Source organism: Pelodiscus sinensis, chromosome 12 (genome assembly GCF_049634645.1).
Source record: "Pelodiscus sinensis isolate JC-2024 chromosome 12, ASM4963464v1, whole genome shotgun sequence".
NCBI lineage: Eukaryota > Metazoa > Chordata > Testudines > Trionychidae > Pelodiscus > Pelodiscus sinensis.
In genome coordinates, this window is record NC_134722.1 from 44,075,292 (window position 1) to 44,097,639 (window position 22,348).

The 22,348-nt window shown below is 47.1% G+C and overlaps 1 protein-coding gene across 4 annotated transcripts in view; it reads left to right on the forward strand.

Moving 5' to 3' along the window:
- The window catches only part of BBS2 (Bardet-Biedl syndrome 2), a 43,835-nt gene that overhangs the window by 17,130 nt on the left and 4,357 nt on the right, over positions 1-22,348 (forward strand). For all 4 annotated transcript variants that reach the window (XM_075940396.1, XM_075940394.1, XM_075940395.1 and 1 more), the window contains 9 exons: positions 3,059-3,145; positions 4,466-4,601; positions 7,161-7,300; positions 13,488-13,635; positions 14,524-14,695; positions 15,785-15,914; positions 17,717-17,848; positions 18,699-18,836; positions 19,329-19,441. In XM_075940396.1, coding sequence (XP_075796511.1) covers positions 3,059-3,145; positions 4,466-4,601; positions 7,161-7,300; positions 13,488-13,635; positions 14,524-14,695; positions 15,785-15,914; positions 17,717-17,848; positions 18,699-18,836; positions 19,329-19,441 — 1,196 coding nt within the window. The remainder of the gene's footprint in view (positions 1-3,058; positions 3,146-4,465; positions 4,602-7,160; positions 7,301-13,487; positions 13,636-14,523; positions 14,696-15,784; positions 15,915-17,716; positions 17,849-18,698; positions 18,837-19,328; positions 19,442-22,348) is intronic.

Sequence of the window (22,348 nt, forward strand, 5' to 3'; positions counted from 1 at the left end):
TGCTGAAACTATTGCCTTTAAACTCCCCATTAGGAATACAGTCATAATGGGGGATTTTCACAGAATCATAGAATACTAGGACTGAAAGGACCTCGAGAGGTCATCAAGTCCAGTCCCCTGACCTCATGGCAGGACCCAGTACTGTCTAGACCAGTGGTCTCCAACCTTTTTACCCCGAAGATCACTTTTTAAATCTCAGAACAGGCGAAGATCTACCACCCCGCCCCTTCCTTGAAGCCCCGCCCCTTCCTTGAAGCCCCGCCCTCTCTGTTCTCCTCCTGTCCATCACTTGCTATCCCCAGCCCTTACTTACACACTCTGATAAACACTTTATTTTTAAATTATGCGATATATAAAATTAAAATCACGTGTTTATAGTTATGAAATAAATATAGTCTGTTTTTTATTCATGCTATTTAAATTTAAAATGAAACATTTATAATTATACATTTTGTGGGGACAGAGTTCTGCGGCTGGGGGCAGGGGAGAGGCAACAGGGTGCTGGGAGAGCAGAGGATAGGGTTCTGCAGCAGGGGACAGGGTGCCAGTGGGGACAGAGTTCTGTAGCTGGGGACAGGGGAGTGGAGTCTGGGGAGCGGGGACAGGGTGCCAGTGGCAGCAGAGTCACCTGCATCTGCCTCCTCCCAGGATTCTCTCTCTCTCCCTCCCTCCCCCTCCCCCCCGGCGGGAAGCCAGCACATGCCTCCTCCGGACCCCCTGCAGCACAGGGAAACCCCGAGTGTGCCTGCCCCGGGGTTAACCTCCGCCTCAGGGGCAACCCTCTCCCCATTCCGTGGCGGGGCCAAACCCCCGCGGGAGCCTGCACCAGGGGCAACCCCCACCCCTCCCGTGGCAGGGCCAAACCCTCATTCCGCGACCCGGCCCCTCCCCTCCCGCAGCGCGGCTAACCCCCCCGGGCACCTGCCCTGGGGCCAAACCCCCCTCCCGCGGCGCAGTGCGGCCAATCCCCTCCTGCAGCATGGCCAACCCCCATGGGCGCCTTCCCTGGGGTCAAACCCCCCCCTCCTATGGCCCGGCCCGGCCAACTCCTTCCCCTCCCGCAGTGCGGCCAAACCCCGGGGCCGACTCCCACTCCCGCGGTGCAAGGATACCCCTGCTCCCAACTCACCCCTCCGGTGCCGGCAGCGCAGGGAAGCCTCCGCACTCCTCCTCTAGGGCCAACTCCCCCTCCCTCAGCTCTCAACAGAGTTGTGGGAGGGGGAGCAGCCCGCACACTTCCGGAACCCCCGGAAGTGACGCGGGCTTCAGAGAGGACTTCCGTCCACCCCGTGGGAAGCCGGCTCTACACTAGAGGTGGGACTTCTCGGGGGTGGGGGGAAAATGGGGGGCAGGGTTGCCTGAACGCCTTGCAATTGACTGGTCGAGGCCTCGCGATCGACGGGTTGGTGACCACAGGTCTAGATCATCCCTGATAGACATTTATCTAACTTACTCTTAAATATCTCCAGAAATGGAGATTCTACAACCTCCCTAGGCAATTTATTCCAGTGTTTAACCACCCTGACAGGAACTTTTTCCTAATGTCCAACCTAAACCTCCCTTACTGCAGTTTAAGCCCATTGCTTCTTGTTCTAGCCTCAGAGGCCAGGAAGAACAATTTTTCTCCCTCCTCCTCGTGACACCCTTTTAGATACCTGAAAACTGCTATCGTGAGTTTCTTGTTCATTCAGTGGGTATATTGTCAAATATTTCAGTGATACAGTCATTTTATATGGCATTTGTGAGAGACTTGTAGCATTTCTATAACTACATCAGAGCTGCTGCCCACAGGTCGTGAGCATGTTTATATTACTGTTCTGCCCACAAATGAGGTGGGAAGTTTCACATCAGAGTTGTAGTATGATTTGTGTGTTGGTTACAGTGCCAAAGGAACGGCTCCCATAAAGGATAGGTAACAGAATGCTGCTGTTCCCAAGACTTCTCTGAACACAGGCTGAACTCTTAGGATTCCACTCACCTTGTACAACTGCACAAAAGATTGTTTCAGTACAAATCTGTTTGCCTCCTTGGGCTGCTGCTGATTGACAAAATGAGAAATGTGTTTTAACAAAAATACAGAAAACTAGATGCTAATGGAGCAGAGCTTCATAGCTGATGGGCGGCAATACCTATTAGCTCATCTAGTCTGTTTCCCAGAGATCCGCATGTTCCCTGCTCAAGTGCACTAGCGAGTGTGGTTTTAAAAGTCTGCAGTAATGGGCCTTCCCCAAGTTTTGTCTAACAGACACAGTCTAACAGATTTTACTTGCACGAAGATCCTTTCTTGGTATTCGGTTTCGGTTTAATACTGACACCGCTGAAGCAATTGTGATATTGAAAGTCATGTGAAATGATTTTCTTTGCGCTAAGGGTATTTCCCACTCACAAACAAGATTAATAAGAATGCTAGGATTGTGACTCCCATGTCAGTAAATCAGGTTTGTGTATGGTTCCCTGGTTTTATGGGAGGAATTGAACATGATCCTTCTTTTGGATGGAAACATATTGGAGGGAAAGATTGCATCCTTGCAGAACATTGACCTATATCTATAATGCCCGCGTTCAGATTTCAGAGGTACATGATTTCTAGGTAAAGGTGCCCTGGTGTTCTGTTAGGAGCACACTGTTAGGCGCTTTCTTCCCCTTTAGTAGGGGGGTGCTCTAGGCCCCACCCCCATTCCACTTTTTTCCTCCATGTCCTGCCCCAGCTGTGCCCCCATTCCACCATTTCTCCAACCTCCTGCCCCAGCCTCTTCCCCCAAGCATGCACTGTCCCCACTCCTCCTCCTCCCTCTTGGAGCTTCCTGAATGACATGAATCAGCAGTTTGCAGTGCTCTGGAAGCTCTGGAGGGAGGGGTGGGAGTTGGTCAGAGCAGCCACTGGCAGGTAAGAGGTGCAGGGAAGGGAGGCTGTGAGTGACCTTGGCTGCCAGTGAGTGCTCAGCACCCACTAATATTTCTCTATGGGTGCTGCAGCCCCAGAGCATCCACAAATTGGTGCCTATAGATATGTACTCCGTACCAATAGCTTCATGCATGTGTTCTTTTTTCTCCCCAGTCTAAAAACCATGCAATGAGCATACATGCCTTTGACCTTAACTCTGATGGCGTATGTGAATTGATCACTGGATGGTCCAATGGGAAGGTGAGTTTACATGGAGAAAAAAGGAATAGCTGTGAGTCAAGATATTGCATTTGAACAAAGCTGTTTAGTAGTATAAGGCTGAACAGACAAACTATTCGTAAGACTTGACTGTGTGCTGAAGAAATGGTAGAGTGAGCCTGGCTTCTCTTATGAATACACTGTCAAATACGGGCTGTTCCTGGCCAATGGGAGCTATGGGAAGTAGTTTCCCAGTCTGCACTGCTTCCTGCAGCTCCCATTGTTTGGGAACGGGGATCTGCAGCCAACAGGAGCTGCAATCTCCAGTACCTGCAGAGGCGCAGGTAAATATAGTGATGGTGGCCCACCAGGGGCTAACTGCCACCGTTTTAATGCCCATTCCTGCTCTAGTATCTTTTCCTGGGGTTTCTGGATGTTCTTAAATAACAAATGAAGGATACATATTCGATAAGGAAGCTCTAATCTTAACTGCGGAAGGGTTTCTACCATTCCATAATAAATGCATCATACAGTTGATAATATAATTAATATATAGACTCTCTATATAAAATAATTCTGCTTCCTTTTGATACAGATGCTTAGCATTGTTGCTTGCTAGAAATGTCTGGACTAGCTACCAGGTTTCCCAGGGGCACCATTTGCCAATGTTTTCTTGTAAATCTACACTCCTTTCATACTAGCTCCTTTCATTTTTCTCAGAGAACTTGATTTAATTCACCTCAGACTAGCAACCTAGAGCTCATTGGAACCTATGGTGTGGAGCTGCTAGACCTGATATAAGATGGCTGTGTAGGAAACCTCAACACACTTATTCCTACTCATTTATAGTATCCTCACTTATTGATTTGAAAGTCTCCAGCTTCTAGAAGATTGCTGTGTCCTGTGCTTTGGAAGAGCAAAGCTATTCAGACTTGAAAAATCTCCCCATGGAATGATAATTAAAGTTCATATTTATGCATAAAAGTACATATGTCATCAAAGACTAAGAATAAGGCTGGAGACTGTAATTGCTGCCTTAAGGTAACTTAGAGCTAGGTCCTGTCAGTCTGCTTCAGTGGTATATATCACCTTCACAGCACAGGCTTGCAATTCCCTTCTCTTTCTCTCTTATTCACTTTTCTGGGGGGAAGCCCCTTTGAGGAAGGTTGATGTTTACGTGAGTGTCTGGGCCTGTCGTTTCATTGCTAGTTAATTTCAGTGGTGTTTTCTTTATCTGACCAAAGGAGCAACAAATTCACCTGCAGTTCCGAAAGCATGGCAGGATTTCTCATTTGATGTCCCAGAGTGCTGCATCATTTACACAGTTTTCATCCTGTGTCTTGGGACTGTTCTATATTCCAGGTTGATGCACGCAGTGACCGAACGGGGGAGGTCATCTTTAAGGACAACTTTGCTTCCTCAGTTGCAGGGATCGTAGAGGGGGATTACAGAATGGATGGTAACACCCAGTTAATTTGCTGTTCAGTTGATGGTGAAGGTAAGAGCCCAAAAAATCCTTTTGCCATATCAGTGTATTAGTTAAAGTTAAGTAGACATGTCAAGAGCATTACACATAAAGCATTAGTTACTATATCTGCTAAATGCTTTTGGAGTTTGCATGTATTTTTGCCTGTCAAATCCATCATTGTCCTTTGCAAAATCCAGGAAATAGACGTGTCAAACTTTCTGAAAACAAGATTTTTGCATACTGCCTCTTGGGTGATAAACAATCTAACCTGTTTTTCTCTATGATTACCTGTGTTCCTACAAAGTTGATTTGCTAAGTGTGAAGCAGGATTGTACTCCATACATGCGGGGATATGTCAAGCCATGCTGTTAAAGTTGAATGGTGAGGGGAAAAATAAATATGTGCGGGATCTCTTCAGCTTCTTCATGGTAGATAAAGGACGTCTGAAAGAGTTTTTTAAAATACGTTTCTGCTTGGGTTTTTTTAATGGCAATTTAGGAAATAACCTTGTGTTTCATGGTGATTGAATGGAGATCTTGTAAACTTTTATTATCCCATACAAAGGAAGTGAAACTTAGTTGAGAGGAGAGATATTTTTACTCAAACTATTTAAATTGCTCAAACTGAATATACAGATAAGCAAAGGAGGTCAAAAGAAAGGCTCATAGGTGCCTGTCTTAATTGTCTAACAGTGAGATCCACTCAGTAGTAACACAAGAGCCTGGCACAATCTATTTGGAACACAAGTCCAAATATATTAAAGAAAGTAGCACGGCATATTACGTGTGTGTTCTCCTGAGTGCTTTTACCGCATGTCATCAGGAGAACGTCTGCTTATGCTTAGGTATGGAAGCCTTTTTTTGCTGGGGAGTAAAGAACCAGGGACTAGGGCTATATTAATAAGGCAGCTCATTTTAAATAAGCCCTATAAGTTAACATCTTTGACCTTGATCCTGCTCTTTGAGGCAGGGGCTGCTGTCTTTTACTGCACATATGTTGCAGCATGTTGGCATGTATTGCGCACACGCACACACACACAGAGTACATGGCAATGTGGGACCCTTTATTCTTGTTGGAGCTTCTTGGTACTCCTATATGAGATACTAATGGATGACAATTCTGCAGTCAGTTGCATGTGTGCAGTAGGGATGTAAGTGACTAGTTGCTTCCCTCCTCTTGCTGCCTGTATCCGAGAGCATCAGCTGGTGTTGGGAAGAGCCACCTTAAAAGTTGGTTCCCCCCAGCACCATCTCTGCTGGGCACAGGGAGAGCAGGATAGCGGGGACTGGGCATAAGCTGGGAATCAGTTGATTCCCAGCTTGTGCCTGGTTCCAGATGTGCCTCTGCTTTTTAAATATATTAAGAGCCGACAGGCTAATACATTGAAAAGGCTGAAGTACAGCAGGAGAGACCTGGTGCGAGCTGGGACAGCTGATTACCAGCTCATGCAAGGTTCCCCCTACTGCACTCCTTTAAAAGGCATCCCTAGTGCGCAGAACCTTATACCCTCACATGGGCTTTATGCAAGACATTGGGACTCTGTATGGGCATAAAATCCAGCCATGTTGAGCCAGTTTCAAGATCATGGCCATTGTTCTTCTGTCTTTCAATGTTCTCTCTCTCTTCCTCCCGCCATCTAAATTGAATTGTTGACTACAAAGGAAAGAATTGGGTGTATGTCTGTCGTGGGGTAGTGTGCACTTAAACTCAGAATCACATGCAGGTTTTCAGCTTCTCCACCCCTGCTTCTTGGTGCTGTACAGTCAGGCAGAGCATTCAGTGCTGGATTTCCCTCCATGGATTTCACTTCTCTTGCACACAGAACTAACAAAAAATGACAAGGATGCACAACTGTAGATGTACAACTGTTTCAAAGACCTCTCTTAAAGTTGCGGGCCTTTGCAGGCAGTTCTATGGTTCCTCGCTTTCACCTTGAACTATCCTGCCTCAGGCTCCCCTCCCACTTTCTTGGGTTTAGGGACACCCTTTGGGATCTATCCACCTGGACTCAACCCTCTATTCATCTTGACTATTCTGAAACAAGTCTTAGCCTGGTACCTAGGTCTCCTTAAGTGAAAAATAGGAGATCTGTTAGGAAAGCAGTGGGAGCTGGCTAGTTAGAATAGATGGAAATGGTGAGTTGCATTCATACCAAGATAATAACAAGAACACTTGACCCCTTAAAATTCCTAGGAAAAAGTCTGGTCAGATCGGAGTCATCACAGTCTTAGTAACGGAAGACTCATCTAAGCTAAATGTAAAATAAACTAAAATAATTCAAAAAGACAGAGCTACATTGTTCTGTCACTCATTCTAATCTGTGAGGGTCAGAAGTTTCCAAATGCACTAGAAGTCATAAGTGCCCCTTTAAATGTCCAGTTATGTTGTCATGGTAAGTATTGTGGGCCATATTCTCAGCAGTACTCCATTGACTTCAGTGGAGCTACACCCATTTATGCCCACTGAGGAGCTGACCTAATAATATTTATAAAGTCCATCTGTTAGCAGCGATTTATGCTGCAAAAGTGGAAGACTAGAGATGGCTGCTAAAGATGTGCTTCAAGTGTTCTGTGCTTTGTTTTTGTGCAGTACGTGGCTACCTGCCAGGAAGCCAGGAGATGAAAGGAAACTTGATGGACACTAGTGCAGAACAGGATCTAATTCGGGAGCTTAGTCAAAAGAAACAAAATCTGCTGCTGGAATTACGAAACTATGAGGAAAACTCAAAGGTATTTCTCAAAACAAGATGTAGAGCCCAACTCTGGTCTCACCCTAGCATGAGTCAGGAGTAATGCTACAGAGGTCATTAGTGGTGGAATGAGAAGAGACTTGGACCAGTAGGCTGTTAGAAGAACTAGAGTGCAGTGACAATGTAAAATAGAGACATCTTATTCAACAGGGCTGTTTCTTGTGTGTATTCAGTGCCAGCTCTTCTAATTGTCATACCCAAAGTTTTCCTTACTTTTTTAGTCTACTGAATGCTGTGGCTCTGCAGAACTAATGGAGAGGGAGCTGAATTCTATTCTAACTCATGTAATTGAATGATTAATTTAAGAATTGCAGAATCTTCATTGTTGGAGATGCCTGGGTGAGAAAAGGGCAGAGAGGTGATTGTGTGAGAATTTGACACACAAATGTGGTTGGGAACATGGGAGGATGTAGGGAATGAGGGCAACTTTGACAAATGTAGGCAATGAGGGCAAACTTTGACATGTAACGAAGGGCAGAGTTATGTCGAGCTTTGAGAACAGGCAGAAGGAAGAGTAGATCCATACTGCAGGTCGGGGTGGGGAACCTCAGGCCTGAGGGCCAGATGTGGCCCTCGGCTTGCCTGGATCTGGCCCCTGACACTCAGCCCCCCCCACCAGCATTGAAAAGCCCATGCTGGTGCTCTAGTCCCCCTGCTGCTCCCCTGGGGGCTGAAGTGCACAAGATCTACTAGGCTGGGCCTCCCCTTGGCTCTGGTGTGCGAGGGGAATGTGGGGAGTGTCTTTTGTCCTCGGGGGCCACAGTGAGGGTTTTTTTCCCGCTTCTGACTTGTGTACGGCCCCCAACTGATTTTTTTTTTCTGTGCATGAGTGGCCCCCAACCCAAAAAAGGTTCTTCTTCGAGTGCTTGCTCATGTCCATTCCAGTTAGGTGTGTGCGTGCTGCATGCACGGATTCCAGAGCTTTTTTTCCCCTAGCCGTACCCGTTGGGCCAGCCAGAGAGCTCCCTGGAGTGGCACAGATATACCGGTGCATATATACCCTTGCTGGTCCTCCACCCCCTCAGTTCCTTTTTACCACTGTGATGGTAGCTGGAGCACTTCTCTATTATAGTTCGTTCTTCCCTTCGTGTTTGTATAACTCGTAGTTTAGTACTTGTAAATAGTTCATTGTAAATAGTTTAGGATTGTTTCCCATTGGGGAATCCCCCCCTGCTTATCTCCCCTCCAGGGGAGGTAATGCTGGGGCCGCACGGCTTCAAACCGTGTCTGAAGTGCATGAAGCCGATGCCCTGTGGTGACCCACACAACACCTGTTTGAAGTGCCTGGGAGAAGGTCACAACACGGACAGCTGAAGATCTGTAGGAGCTTCAAGCCCAGAATGCAGCAGGAATATGATTCCTGCCTGAAGCACCTCTTCAGCCGGTGGCTCGGGAAGCGGCACCGAGCGTCTGCAGCACACGAGTATCCATCAGAGAACTATTGGCAGCACCGAGGCAGCTGGCTTTGGCGAAGCCTTTGTCATTGAGGCACCAATCTCAATCCTTGGTGCACTTGAGGAAAAAGCATAGGGGAAGTCCCCAGCAAGACGCGGCCTGAAGGTGCGCCATAAGGATGGGCACCCGGCTGAGGGCTCTTGACATAACACTCTCGAGCTGCACCGGCACCGGTTGAGCACAAAGCATACAGAGGGTCCAGTGTCTGAGCTGAAGATAGAAGAGCTCCATCAACCGTCTTTGCTGGAGGCTTTCGACGCGGAACGAGAGCTGATGGAGCTCACCTCTGCCCCAGGACTAGGGTTGATTGTGGATGAAAGTTGCCAACCTCCACTCACGGCACTGGAGTCAAGCGCACAGTTGGTGCAACCACGGCTAACCCCGAGCTCGGCGCCCGTACCATTGCTGGATCCGGTTCCGACTCCTACCATAGTGCCACACCGGTCCACGGCACCGGCGCTAACACTGGGACTGGCACTAACGTCTGCACCGACACTGCCACTGATGATGGCACCGGCACCACTTGCGGTACCATGTTTGTCATTGGTACCAATGACCAGGGCCCGCCAAACTGCGGTGAGCCGCGCTTGCCAGCCATGCGGTTCGGCACGCTGCGCATGCGCAGACCGCGCTGCGCGGCTGTGCCGGCTTGTAATCTACTCGCCACAGGCGAGTAGATTACATTAATTGTCGAGCCCTGCCAATGACAATGGTACCACCTGTGTATACGGTACTGTTGGTCCAACTGGCACCAACCTTGCCAGCACCAGGAGCCTTATTGACCCTGGCACTGCTGACTGCAGCTTCGCTTGTCACGGCGCCAATGACGATGGGAGTGCCTTATCCTGCGGTATCGCTAGTGCACGACCATGAACCGGCACCGATGCCACCACCAGCATCGCCAGGACTAGGACCAGTGCCAACTCATAGGAGAAGCTGTCAGCAATGACAAGGCACATCATCCCGCTGCTCCCTGGTCCCGTGTATGACACTGCCCTGGTCAGCTTCAGACTACTCTTCAGAGTTGGATGCCGAGTCAGCATGCTCAAGGAGGTCTTTATACAGGTCGAGGTCTTGGTAATGCTCTTGATCATCATACCGGTTGCACCGCCACAGTCCGACTTCCCTCCAGTCCTGTCAACCACAATGGCAGCCTCGTCAACAGTGGCCTTTTCGGACTCCCTGGGCATACCACCAGGCTCAGGGGCCACAACCATCTGGGCAGTTCTTGGTGGTGGCACAGTTCAGGGGCACTCTGTCTGCGACCCCTCTGACCAGACCACCAGCGTCGGAGGTAGGTTGCTTGACCTACACAGAGGTGGCCAGACCAATGGAATGCCAACAAGGGGCTCCACAGGCACCCCCACCGATAACCACCGAGCATCAGCAGGTCCTTCCCCCTCATCGTCTTCACCAGATGAAGCACTAGCCAACCAAGCCCCTGTGATGCAAGCTGTAGATGCCAGGGCACATCAAGACTTGCTTTGCCAGCTGGCAACTAACCTTGGGATGCAGGCGGAGGAGACGACTGAGGACCTGGACCCCGTGGTAGACACCTTAACAGCGGACACTCCAGCCAAGGTGGCACTGCCGCTGAATAAGACTGTGTCCAAGTTGGCTAAGTCTCTGTGGCACATCCTGGCCTTAATCCCTCCCACCCAAAAAGGAGTGGAGAGGCGTTTCTTTGTCCCGCAGATGGGCCATGAACACCTCTACTCCCATCCAACCCAAGGTTCACTTGTGGTCCAAGCAGCAGGTCAGAAGGAGAGGCAAGGCCCCCCAGGTCCCACGCCTAAGAGCAAGGAACTGAAAAAATTGGATTTGCTGGGCAGGAAAGCCTACACAATGTGGTGGGGGAGGCTCCAACTCCTCATTGCAAACTAACAGGTTGTGCTAAGCAGATACGCATATAACACGCTCTTGGCAATGGATAAATTTAGGGATCACCTCCCCCAGGAGAGACAAGAATTTGGGGCCTTGCTAGAAGAGGGTAGAGTGTTATCCCGCATGGCGCTTCCGGCTGCACTGGATGTCGCTGATTCCGTAGCTCACATGATGGCCATGGAGGTGGTCATGAGGCACAGTGCTTGGCTTCAGGTATTGGGGATACCTCCTGATACTTTGTAGGACCTACCCTTTGAGGGCATGGGGCTATTTTTAGAGCAAACCAACTCACGGTTGCAGAGTTTGAAAGATTCTAGGGCCACTCAAATTTCTGGGGATTCATGCCCTGGCCCCCCAATGTAGGCCTCTATCCCCTAGAACTGCCTAGAAGCCCTTCCAACAGCCCTTCAGACCAGACCGAGGTAGGAGGAGAGGATGCAACTTCATTGGCTACACTAACAGAAATAGGTGTGGGAGGTCTAGGTAGGATTCGGAAAGAGGATTGACTCAACCCTCAAACCAGCAACTGAAGGCATCATTTTGAAAACACACTTGAGCACTGCATCTCAGCCTCCACTATAACCCCACCCTTTGGGTCCTGGCTTTCCCATTTCCTCCTGGCCTGGTCCAAAATTACTTTGAATCGTTGGGTACTTGGCCTGGTTGAAAAGGGATATGCTATTCCCTTCCTGTCCCATCCGCCCACTCACCCTCTCTCCTCGTTCCTCTTCATGGACCCCCTCACAAGATCCTGCTCAAAAGCAGTAGGTATCGGCTCTTCTGGCTTTGGGGGCCATAGAGCCTGTTTCAACAGGTTTCGAAGGGAAGGGGTTTTACTCCCAATATTGTCTGATCCCCCAGTCCAAGGGAGGTCTTTGTCCCATTCTGGACCTAAGGAATCTAAACTCCTTCGTGAGGAATGTAAGATTCAGAATGGTGACCCTTGCCTCCATCATTCCATCCCTGGAAAAAGGAGACTGGTACACTGCCCTCGACTTGAAGGATGTTTATTTCCATATTTCGATCATCCCGGCCCACAGGAAATTTCCCAGATTCCTTGTGGGCAAACGCTACTTTCAGCTCACGGTCCTACCATTCGGCCTCTGTATGGCTCCGAGGGTATTTACCAAATGTGTGGTGGTTGTGGCCACATTCCTGAAGTGGCACAGGATCCAAGTGTTCCCTTACCTCAATGACTGGTTGATCAGGGGATCATCCAGAAGTCAAGTTATGGCGCACACAGAATTTATCAGGGACCTATTCTGCAAGCTGGGTCTTCTCATAAATGAGGAGAAATCCTCACTCAACCCCACGCAAACGTTGGACTTCATTGGAGCACACCTGGACTCCACAGTTGCAAGGGCATCCCTCCCCAGAGCCAGGTTCATGACCATCAGAGTGGTAATAGAGGGCCTCACAGCTGTGCTTCTCACAATGGCCCACATGTGCATGAGACTCTTAGGTCACGAGGCAGCATGTACCTTTGTAGTACAGCATGTGAGGCTGCACTTACGGCACCTCCAAGTGTGGCTAGCCTTGGTTCACAACCCAGCCCATGCACCACTGGACGAGCTCCTCACGATACCGGAGGACGTCCTCCAGTCTCTGGATTGGTGTCTCCAGGAACAGGTGGTGTGCCACGGAGTCCTGTTTGCCAGACAAACCCCATCAGCACAACTGGTGATGGATGCATCATATGTCAGATGGGGAGCCTATCTCTTGAACCTCAGGACCCAAGGTATGCAGTGCCCTGGCGAACGCAGGTTACACATAAGTGTCGAAGAACTCAGAGGTTCAAAACTGTTATTTATGCTTAAATTCGACACTTAACACCTGAGTCTGAATAAAGAATCTAATTATCTTACCCATTACAAAGATAGCTTCCCCAATTATCACCTCTAATATCATTAGCTCACAGACATTTACCTTTTTCCCACTCCCCCCATCCCCCTTCTGTTCTGAAATTTGATTTGTCCTTTTCATATTTGTTCATTTTTTAAAATTGTATCCTTTGGTATATATGGTTGTGACAATTTTCTTCCACTATTTGATTTGAGGAAGTGGGTCTGGCCCACGAAAGCTCATCATCTAATAAACCATCTTGTTAGTCTTTAAAGTGCTACATAATCCTGTACTTTGTTTCAGCTACCCCAGACTAACATGGCTACATTTCTATCAACTTACCTTGTAACTGTTGTTCTTCGAGATGTGTTGCTCATGTCCATTCCACATCCAACCCACCTCCGTGCATCGTAAGTATCCGGCAAGAGGGAACTGAGGGGGTGAAGGGTCAGCAGGGGTATATGTGCACCGATATAGCAGGGCCACTGCAGGGTTGCTCCCTAGCTGGCCCGACGGGTAGTGCTAAGGGGAAAAAAGCTCCGGAATCCATGCACGCGGTGCGCACACACCTAACTGGAATGGACATGAGCAACACATCTCAAAAAACAACAGTTACAAGGTAAGACCCACCCCTGCTGTAGGTCTAATGGTTAAGGCCTGGATTCAGCAGTATATATTAGTATGTGCTGATGTCCCATTGGACTTCTATATGTGCTTAAAGTTTAGGGTTGTCCCAAGTAACCCCTCTTACGTTTTTCTAAATCTGGGTCTATAAAGTGAATCTCGGTTGGCTACAAGGCACTGTATAAGTCAGATTCAGCCAGGATTGTTTGAGGAGAACTCTAATCGAAACATTCTTCACGGCTGTTTAAGATGTATGAAGGCTACTGTAATAGATCCCATCCAGGTGGAGGGCTCTTGGTGGAGAACTATTTTAATGAAAACTCTGCTTTTGTCCTGCTGAGCTAGATGTGTGTGTTTTGCAGCAGGTTGAATTGAGTGCTCAGGTGAAGGAAGCTGATGGGCAGAGGGGAGTGATTCCAGCTAACACCCAACTCCAGACAGCCCTGTCAGTGAACCTGGGCTCTGACAGCCAGCCTGCCCATGTGGAGTTGTGTATTTCTACATCTAATGGTGAGAAATAATATGCAGCTGCTGATAGTGGTTTTTGTAATCTCACATGTTTTGGTACCTTTAGCCAGTAGTTTCCTTGTCCCCTAGACTGTCTGTTGTTCTCAGTTTCCTCAGTCTGGGTGTCTTCTTTTCACAGAGTTTTGAATCCATCAATCTGAATAGGTTCTTCTGTGACCCTCATCACCATAGTCTCTGAAAGTCATTAGATCCTTAAGGCTTGTTCCTTCTTCCATGCAATTGTTATGTGAGGTGAAGTAAATCATGTAGATGGGATCATGAGTTTTTGTGGGCACAGCCCACTTCTTCATATGACCCGAATTTTGAGTTTAGGATGTGCAGACCCAAAATAAATAGCGGGGGGTGGGGGCGGGGGGTGGATGGGAGACAGATAGCTAGAGGGAATCGGTAAGTATTTGAAGATTGTCTCCCACCCCTCTCCTTTTTTTTTCTTCCCTCCCTCCCCTTCTCTGCTATTTATTTTGGGTCTGCACATACTAAACTCAGTACTCTGGTCATCTGAAGAAGTGGGCTGTGCCCATGAAAGCTCATGATACCATCTACATGTTTTGTTAGTCTATAAAGTGCTACCAGACCATTTGTTGTTTTTTTCTACATAGACTAACTCGGCTACCCCCTGAAGCAAGTCACTCAGTGCTCTGTATAACCTTCCTCATGTCACCAGTAGGTGTGGCTAAAGAACGGTGCAGTGTGTGTGAACCTGAGGCTGAGCGTGCAGCTACTGAATCGGGGCCTCAGCACTGACTAAATGTCTGTAATCCAGCCTCTCCTAACCTGCTCTCCAGAACGCCCTCCCCCACTTCTGAAAGTGGTGCAGTTATTGCCAGTGGAGAAGTATTAATTAATAACCCATGTTTCCCCTTCCCTAAGACACAGTCATCCGAGCCGTGCTGATCTTTGCTGAAGGGATATTTGAAGGTGAGAGCCATGTGGTTCATCCGAGTCTCCAAAACCTCTCGGGGCGCATTCAGGTGCCACTCACCCCTTCCAAAGATGTCCCAGTCGATTTGCACATCAAAGCTTTTGTGGGTTACAGAAACAGGTAAGGTTTGTGGTATAGTACAGCCTCAAGCCCCATTTCCAACACCGGCAGCGTTCCGTGTGAAACATAGCTGTGACATAGCTTTCTATGCCTGTACTTTGTAGAAGGTCTGTGACAAGAACGGTTGTTAATTCCATTGGACCTAGGTCCTTTGCATTCTGACTCTGATTTAAAGGGGAACTGAAATGCTTTTTAAAAAATGCAAATAAGGAGCCTGATTTTCAGAGGTGCTGAATGAACACCTGCAGCTTCCATGGACGTCCGTTGAAGCTGTGGATGCTCTGCATGTTTGAAAATAGAAGTGCTATGTCCTTCAGTCTGTAAGGATTGTGCTTTTGTTCCCTTGATAGTCCACAGCAGGTTTGCCATTGTCAACTGTGGGACCAGGCTTGGGTGCTAGTGGAATATGGGAAATATTAGCAAATTAGGAAAACGTGGTCTAGATGAAAGTATTATAAAGTGGATACCCAACTGTTTCAAAGACCATTCTCAAAGATTAGTTATCATGGTTCACTATCCAGTTGGGAAGGTGCATCTTGGGATAGTCAATTACTTTTTGTCTATGTCCAAATTTCTTGGTCAAGGATACAGTCAAGGTCCAGACTCGAAGGGAAACAAATATTAACAGTGGTGTGTGTGTGGGGGGGGGGGAGGGGGGGGTCCAACTGCTCCTGCGGTCCTGTGCCAGGGACCCTGGTAATCCCCACGGCTGCGTCCCTTAGTGGGTGGGGGTGCAATGAGTGGGAGAAGGTGGGTAGAGGAGGGGTTTGGGAGTCCAGGATAGGCACAGCCTCCTTGCCCCCTGCTGCTGGGTCTCCCAGGCCCAATTGCAAATATGTTCTGGCCCGTAGGTGGCCCTTGGTCCGTGAGTTTGAGACCCCTTGCATAAGGCATAGTTGGAGTCTTAATTGTTCTTTGGAGACATTTTATTTAAATTTTATGTTTTCTTTGTATTGTCCTAGTGAATGTTATATTTATTGCAGGGATTGTGGTGAATCATCCTAAATTTGTTAACATAAGAGTACAATAGATGAATCACTGGTCTGTTTGTAAATTTTTCTGTCTCTTTTTCCTTTGAATTCCTTCCAGCACACAGTTTCATGTATATGAACTGACAAGACAGCTCCCCCGGTTTTCAATGTATGCCTTGAGCAGTCCTGACTCTGCCCCAGAACCTCTAAGTTTTGTTAACTTAACAATCAGTGAGAGGGTGCAAAGGGTGAGTTTATGCTCTGCATCTTATTTTCTAGTTCTGAGCATAGTTGCTGCTTTTGTGTAAGGTGGAGAGTGCACAATTAACTTGAGAATTTCCAAAGCAAAGGGAAATAATGTAATATACTCCACTACTATCAATAAGAGTCTGAGTTTAATAGGAACAGCTTACAGCTTGAGTTCATGTTTCTTTTTAAAATGCTGGCATAGTTGAAATATTCCCAGAGTTTCTATACATCTGCAGGTATTAGCTACGTAAGATCAGAAGTTCTGGTACTTCTCTTAGTCTATAAGGTGCCACAGCTCCTTGTCGCTTTTGCAGATGCAGACTAACATGGCTACCCCTCTGGTACTTATTTGTTCCTTCAGTGTACTTTATCTAGTAGAACTTGCCTAGCTCACACTGATAGATGGGCCCCATGGTGAATGAATACATTTTGTAAATTAGGAAATGGAGAAAGGAAAAGTGCAATAAAATACCAAGGTAATTCATCTTACTTCCTGGGTTCAATTCAGTTCAAATTCATAATGGATCAGTAGTTCTGTGGCACGATAGAGAATAACCAAAATATATAGAATAATGAGCTTTTGTGGGCAAAACCCACTTCCTCAGATTAATTTGAGTGGATATAACAGAAACCAAGAGAGAGATTTAACAGCAGAAAAAGTACCTGTCAATTGTAGGGCCTGTGTTAATGAGGCAAATTAAGTGGGCTGGATATGTCTGCACGAAAGCTCATGGTTCTGTATAGTTTGGTTAGTTTCTAATGTGCTACAGGACCATTTGTTGTGTTTAAAGTCACAGACTAACACGGCTACCCTTCTGATCAGTAAATGTTCTGTGTATCTTGGAAATTTTCTGGAATAGCAACTCACTATAGTCTGGGCTGAGACTTGGCCAGTTTTGGGGAGTGGCTTAGGGAGGCTCAGCTGTGCATACATAACGTTTGTTGCAAGGAAATTGCCAGAACAAAAGTATTTCTCACTGGGGTGACTGATGGCAGATTGATCAGATATAAAAATACTCTTCTCCAAGGAAAATGTTTTGGCCTTTCCCCTCTGAGTACCATCTATCTTGGATACTTCTGTGGCTTCTGTTACTATAGCATGTGAGCATCTCACAAGCTGTAATGTACTTATTCTCATCTCACTCCAGTGAGGTAGGACAGTGTTGTTGTTCCCATTTTTCAGATGGGGACCTGGTGTCACAGAGAGGCTAAGTGGTTTGTCCAAGATCACACAGGAAGTATGTGACAGAGTGGGAATTTGAACCCTGGACATCCAACTCCTAGCTGCTGTTTTAATCACTTAACAATCCTTCCTCTGTCAATTTCTTCTTATATATTATTTGTACTAGTGTAGTGCCTGAGTACCCTGGTCATGGACTCAATGTGCTAGGTGATGTAAAGACTCAGAACAAAAGGATGGTCTCTGCCCGAGAGGGCTTACATGACTTTTTTACTTGATTCTCTTATTCATAATATTCTACAAAACCGTGCTTTGAACAGTCCCCCCTTACAGCATCACAAATTTTCCCCATATCACCAAGCGGGAGAGCAAAAATAATCATGAGACATTCTGTTGTGTCCAGTGGGAGAGCTATGATCACAATAAGCTTCCAGTTGGGTTCCGTTTTCTAACAACACTTGATTTCACTGTGCAGAGCAGGATTGTGCACATGTTCACAATATGCAGTGACCAGGGTGTACTGCAGCTCTTGTCAAAGGTATTTCCAAATGCCCACTAGAGCAAATATATTCCAGACAGTTTCTCCATGTCAAGGGTAATGATAAAAGTTTATTTTTCTAGGTTGTTATGTGGTTGAACCAGAGCTTTTTGTTACCAGAGGATGCAGAACTCCAAAGTGCACCTTTTCAAGTCTGTTTCACTTCCCTGCGTGATGCAGGACAGCTGTGCATAAAAATCAAACCCAGTGGGGAGGTAATTTTTACTCTTATTCTGCTATGTTTAGTTCTAATCTTATTAAAGAGCAGAGAAACTGGGAGGAAATGCCCAAGTGGGAAACTGGACAGGGAGCCAGTGTACAAAGCAGAGGTGGGACCAAGCCATTAACATGTCCTGGTCACTAGCTTTTTGCTATTTCTGTCCAGCTAAGTATTGTAATATTCAGTCCGACCAGGGGTGCAGGGAACTGGTCTAGATAACCTCTTGAGATCCCTTCTAGTCCTAGGATTCTCTGATTATCATGGCATCAAAGTGTCTCATTGTTTTATGTGACTTGACAGGCAGATGAAATGTTCGTGTTTTAGGTAGGATATTGTCTGCAATGGCATATTTCATTCTTCTTCAGTGGTAGTTTGTGCCCATTTTTCTATCTGGGAGTAAAATTCCAAGCCCAGCCATTGATATGGACAAGATAGCATGGCGATCCTTCAGTGTTTTGATGCAGTCTTTTATAAGGAGAATGTCACCTCAATGTGGAGAGGCAGCATAGTGCCTCTGCACTGTTTTAAGAGCTTAGGTGGGATGTAACTAATGCCTGATCCTTGTGCTGGCCCTCTGCATAGTGATTTATTTCTTCTTTTGGTCCTGAGTCTGAGTCTCCTGAAGTCAGTGAAAAGATTCCCATTGACTTCAGCCCTCACCCACTGTGCTTAACTCTAGCCAAGTGCATTATCAGGCCTTCCTGTGAAAATCTTGCATTTTGATAGTATTAACTACTTTGAGCATTAGGTTGAATATGCTGCAAATTGGGTCCTATTTCATGGCCATGGAAGGAGAATTTTGAAGTGGGAGGAAACTTGAAATGTATCATTTTCATACCTGTTAGATTTCCATCAGCACAGACGACATAGATCTAGCCGGTGACATTATCCAGTCAATGGCCTCCTTCTTGGCAATTGAAGACTTGCAGGTGGAAGCGGATTTCCCTGCGTACTTTGAGGAGTTGCGGAAAGTGCTAGTTAAGGTGAGTGGGCACCAAGCGTGTCTAAATGGCAGTTGATTTGGTGGTGGTTGGTGGCTTCAAGATCTTGTGACTTTTCTTTCTCTCTATATCTAAACTTTCTGTGGCTTTCTGCCATTTAAACCTGCAGCCATGACTAGCAGTGTGCTCTGAATTAAGGAGAGAGTGACAGCCTCTCTTTTCCTAAAGTCTTTGTTATCCAAGACCCCTCCTGGCTGTTGATGATTAGGACAATTCTCCCATATTGTTACTCTAGCCAGGAGAGTCAGAGCCCTTAACGGTTTGGATGGTTTGATGGTGGGTGGTTTGGATCGTGCCTGAGTGAACCTGGGAGGTCAATAGGTCCTGAAAGCCTGACCTAGCCTTTCTCTTCCAGGCGTAGGAATAGGAAGCTGTTCCCTATTAAATAAGTGCAGTCTCCATCTTGCAAACCTAAACAGTCTCAGCTGCCCATAGACTTTACAAAGTGCCTGGTTGCCTTTTTTTTCTTGATAGGTGGATGAATATCATACAGTCCATCAGAAACTCACTGCCGATATGGCAGACCACTCTAACCTTATCCGTAGTATGTTGGTTCGAGCCGAAGATTCGCGCCTCATGGGAGACATGTGAGCAGCCATTGCATTTCTCTCTCATTCTCTGTGTCTGGTGGCCAGTCATTGCTTTATGGTAGAGAAGAGCACCTGTAGATAGAAACAGTTGCATGGATCTAGGCTTTGTTCAGTCTAGGTGTGTATTATTGACACATGAGCCTATTCTTGACCTGTTCTTTAGTTGAGAACCAGCAGGTGGATGTCTCAGGTAGAATGTGGTGAAGACTCAATGTGAATCAACTCTGAACAGTGCCGACTACTGGGGGTGGACACAAGGGGAGCACTGGCCACGTGACCGGCCTTCATGTGACTCCTCCCTGCACCACACTTAGCCCCGGGGAGGGTCACCCCTAGAGTGGTGCAGGGCCTGGGACAATACCCCCAGGCTTTGTGACTTTTCACGCCACCCCCACTCCTCCAAGCCCCTGCCCCTGCTCCCCCCGGTATGCCACTACCATGTCCCCATTCCACCTCTTACCCAAGCTCCTATCTCTGCTCTGCCCCTGCCTCCATTCCACTCCTTCCCCCAAGCGACACGCCACTAGCAGCAGACCTGGCACCGGCTGCAGGGGTCAGCGCCCTTCCCCCCCACTTACTGGTGGTGGTGCAAAGCAGAGACACCCAACTAGTCGGCCGGGGCAGGGTCACTGCGCTTTCTGCTGGTATTGGTGAGTGTGGGGGCAGGCCCAACCCTCTACTATTGCTGCAAGGTCCCCCACTAGTCCTCTAGGCGCCCCCCCCAGCCCTGTAGGATCCCCCAAAGTGGCCCAGGGTTGTTGCCTGGCCCCAATCCAGCTGCTGGCCCCTTGCCCCTTCCCCCATGTCATGGGGGGCACGTGACTCTTTGTGACCCTCCTCCCATGCATCACCCCTGGCTATGAAGTAGTGCTGTTAGTTCTCTGCTAGGCCAAAGGAAGTCTGTTGTGTCAAGAGGAAGGGCACATAGCTGGGCAGGGCAGGACTCTGGGCGGAGGTGGGAAGGACTCTGAGTAACAAGTTGAGTTAGGGTTTGGTCTTATTTGTGTTTCAGGGCATTAATCTCTTGCTTTGAACAGCTCTGTCTCCCTGAAGCTAAGGGCTAGTGTCAATATCATGACTGTTTATTGCAAGAAGTCCAGGGATCTAATGCAGTTAATGATCAGCAAGACTGTCTTCTGGGGAAACTAACTCCTTTTCTCAGAGCTCCCAATCCTTAATCCAGTATTGAGAAGCAAAATGCTTTTTGTGGGAGGCATGTGCAAAAGAGTGAGAGAATAGAATAAATATATTGAGTAACTTAAATTTTTCTGGCGCTTCGGGGGGTAGCCAAGTTAGTCTGTAAATGGAGAAACTTAAAAAACAACGAATAGTCCAGCAGCACCTTAAACACTAACAAAACATGTAGATGGGATCATGAACTTTTGTGGGCACAACCCACTTCTTCAGATGAATGGTGTTATTAAAGGTCCAGTTCCAAAATAAATAGGGAATGGGAGGGAGAGAAGGAAAGGAAAAGGAGGAAAATAGAGTATTCATGTTACATGAAGCTGATAGAAAAGGTGCAAATTCTTCTTAAGTACCCACTGTTTGGTTTTTTAAGTCATTAGGATGTTGAAGGTAGTGTGCTAGCCAGGTAATGTCTTTATTCATACCTTTGTGATGGGTCCCAAACCTGTAAATGAAGTTAAGTTCCAAGGCTTCCCTGTGTATTTGGCTTGTGGAATTGGCCTGAAACAACAGGGTGACTTTGAGATCCATTGATGAGTGCTCGGGCATGTTAAAGTGTTCTCCAACAGGTTTCTGCGTGTTGCCTTTTCGGATATCTGCTTTGTGTCCGTTAATTCTTTCCCATAGACACTGTCCAGTATGGCCAATATACTTGGCAGAAGGGCATTGCTGGCATTTGATGGCATAGATCACATGAATTGATGTGCAGTTATATGAGCTCCTGATGTTGTGGCTGATGTGGTTGGGTCCAGTGATGAAATCGCTTGTGTAGATGCGTGGACAGAGTTGGCATTGGGACTGATTGCAGGGGTGGGTTTCTGGATGAGTATGGTGGAGGTGTGCTGTATGGTTACTAGAAAGAATTTGTTTGAGGTTTAGGGGGTTATCTGTAAGTGAGGACTGGTCTGTCCCTCAAGGCCTGTGAGAGTGAGGGGTCATTTTCCAGGATAGTTTGTAGATTCTTGATAATATGTTGGAGGGGTTTAAGTTGTGGGCTTTTAGCTGATGACAAGTGGTGTTCTGTTGTTTTCTCTTCTTGGCCTGTCTTGGAGTATCAGAGGGGTAGTCGTGTTAGGCTGAATCTGCAAAAGCGATGAGGAGTCCTGTGGCACCTTATAGACTAACAAATTTATTGGAGCACAAGCTTTCGTGGGCAAAGACTCACTTCGTCAGATGCATGTAGTGGAAATTCCAGAGGCAGGTATAAATATATAGGCATAAGAAATTAGTACCAATCAAGAATAAGGCTAGAGAAAATTAGGTAAATTCAGTCAGGAAGCATGAGGCCCATTTCTAGCAGCTGAAGTGGAGGTGTGAACACCAAGAGAGGAGAAACTGCTTTTGTTCTTGGCTAGCCATTCACAGTCTTTGTTTAATCCTAACCTGATGGTGTCAAAATTGCAGATAAACTGTAGCTCAGCAGTTTCTCTGTGAAGTCTGTTCTTGAAGTTCTTTTGTTGCAGGATGGCTACCTTTAAATCTGCTATTGTGTGTCCAGGGAGATTGAAGTGTTCCCCTACAGGTTTCGGTATATTACCATTCCTGATATCTGATTTGTGTCCATTTATTCTTTAATGTAGGGACTGTCCAGTTTGGCCGAGGGACATTGCTGGCACATGATGGCGTATATTTCATTGGTAGATGTGCAGGTGAATGAACACGTGATGGTGTGGCTGATCTGGTTAGGTCCTGTGATGGTGTTGCTAGTGTAGATAT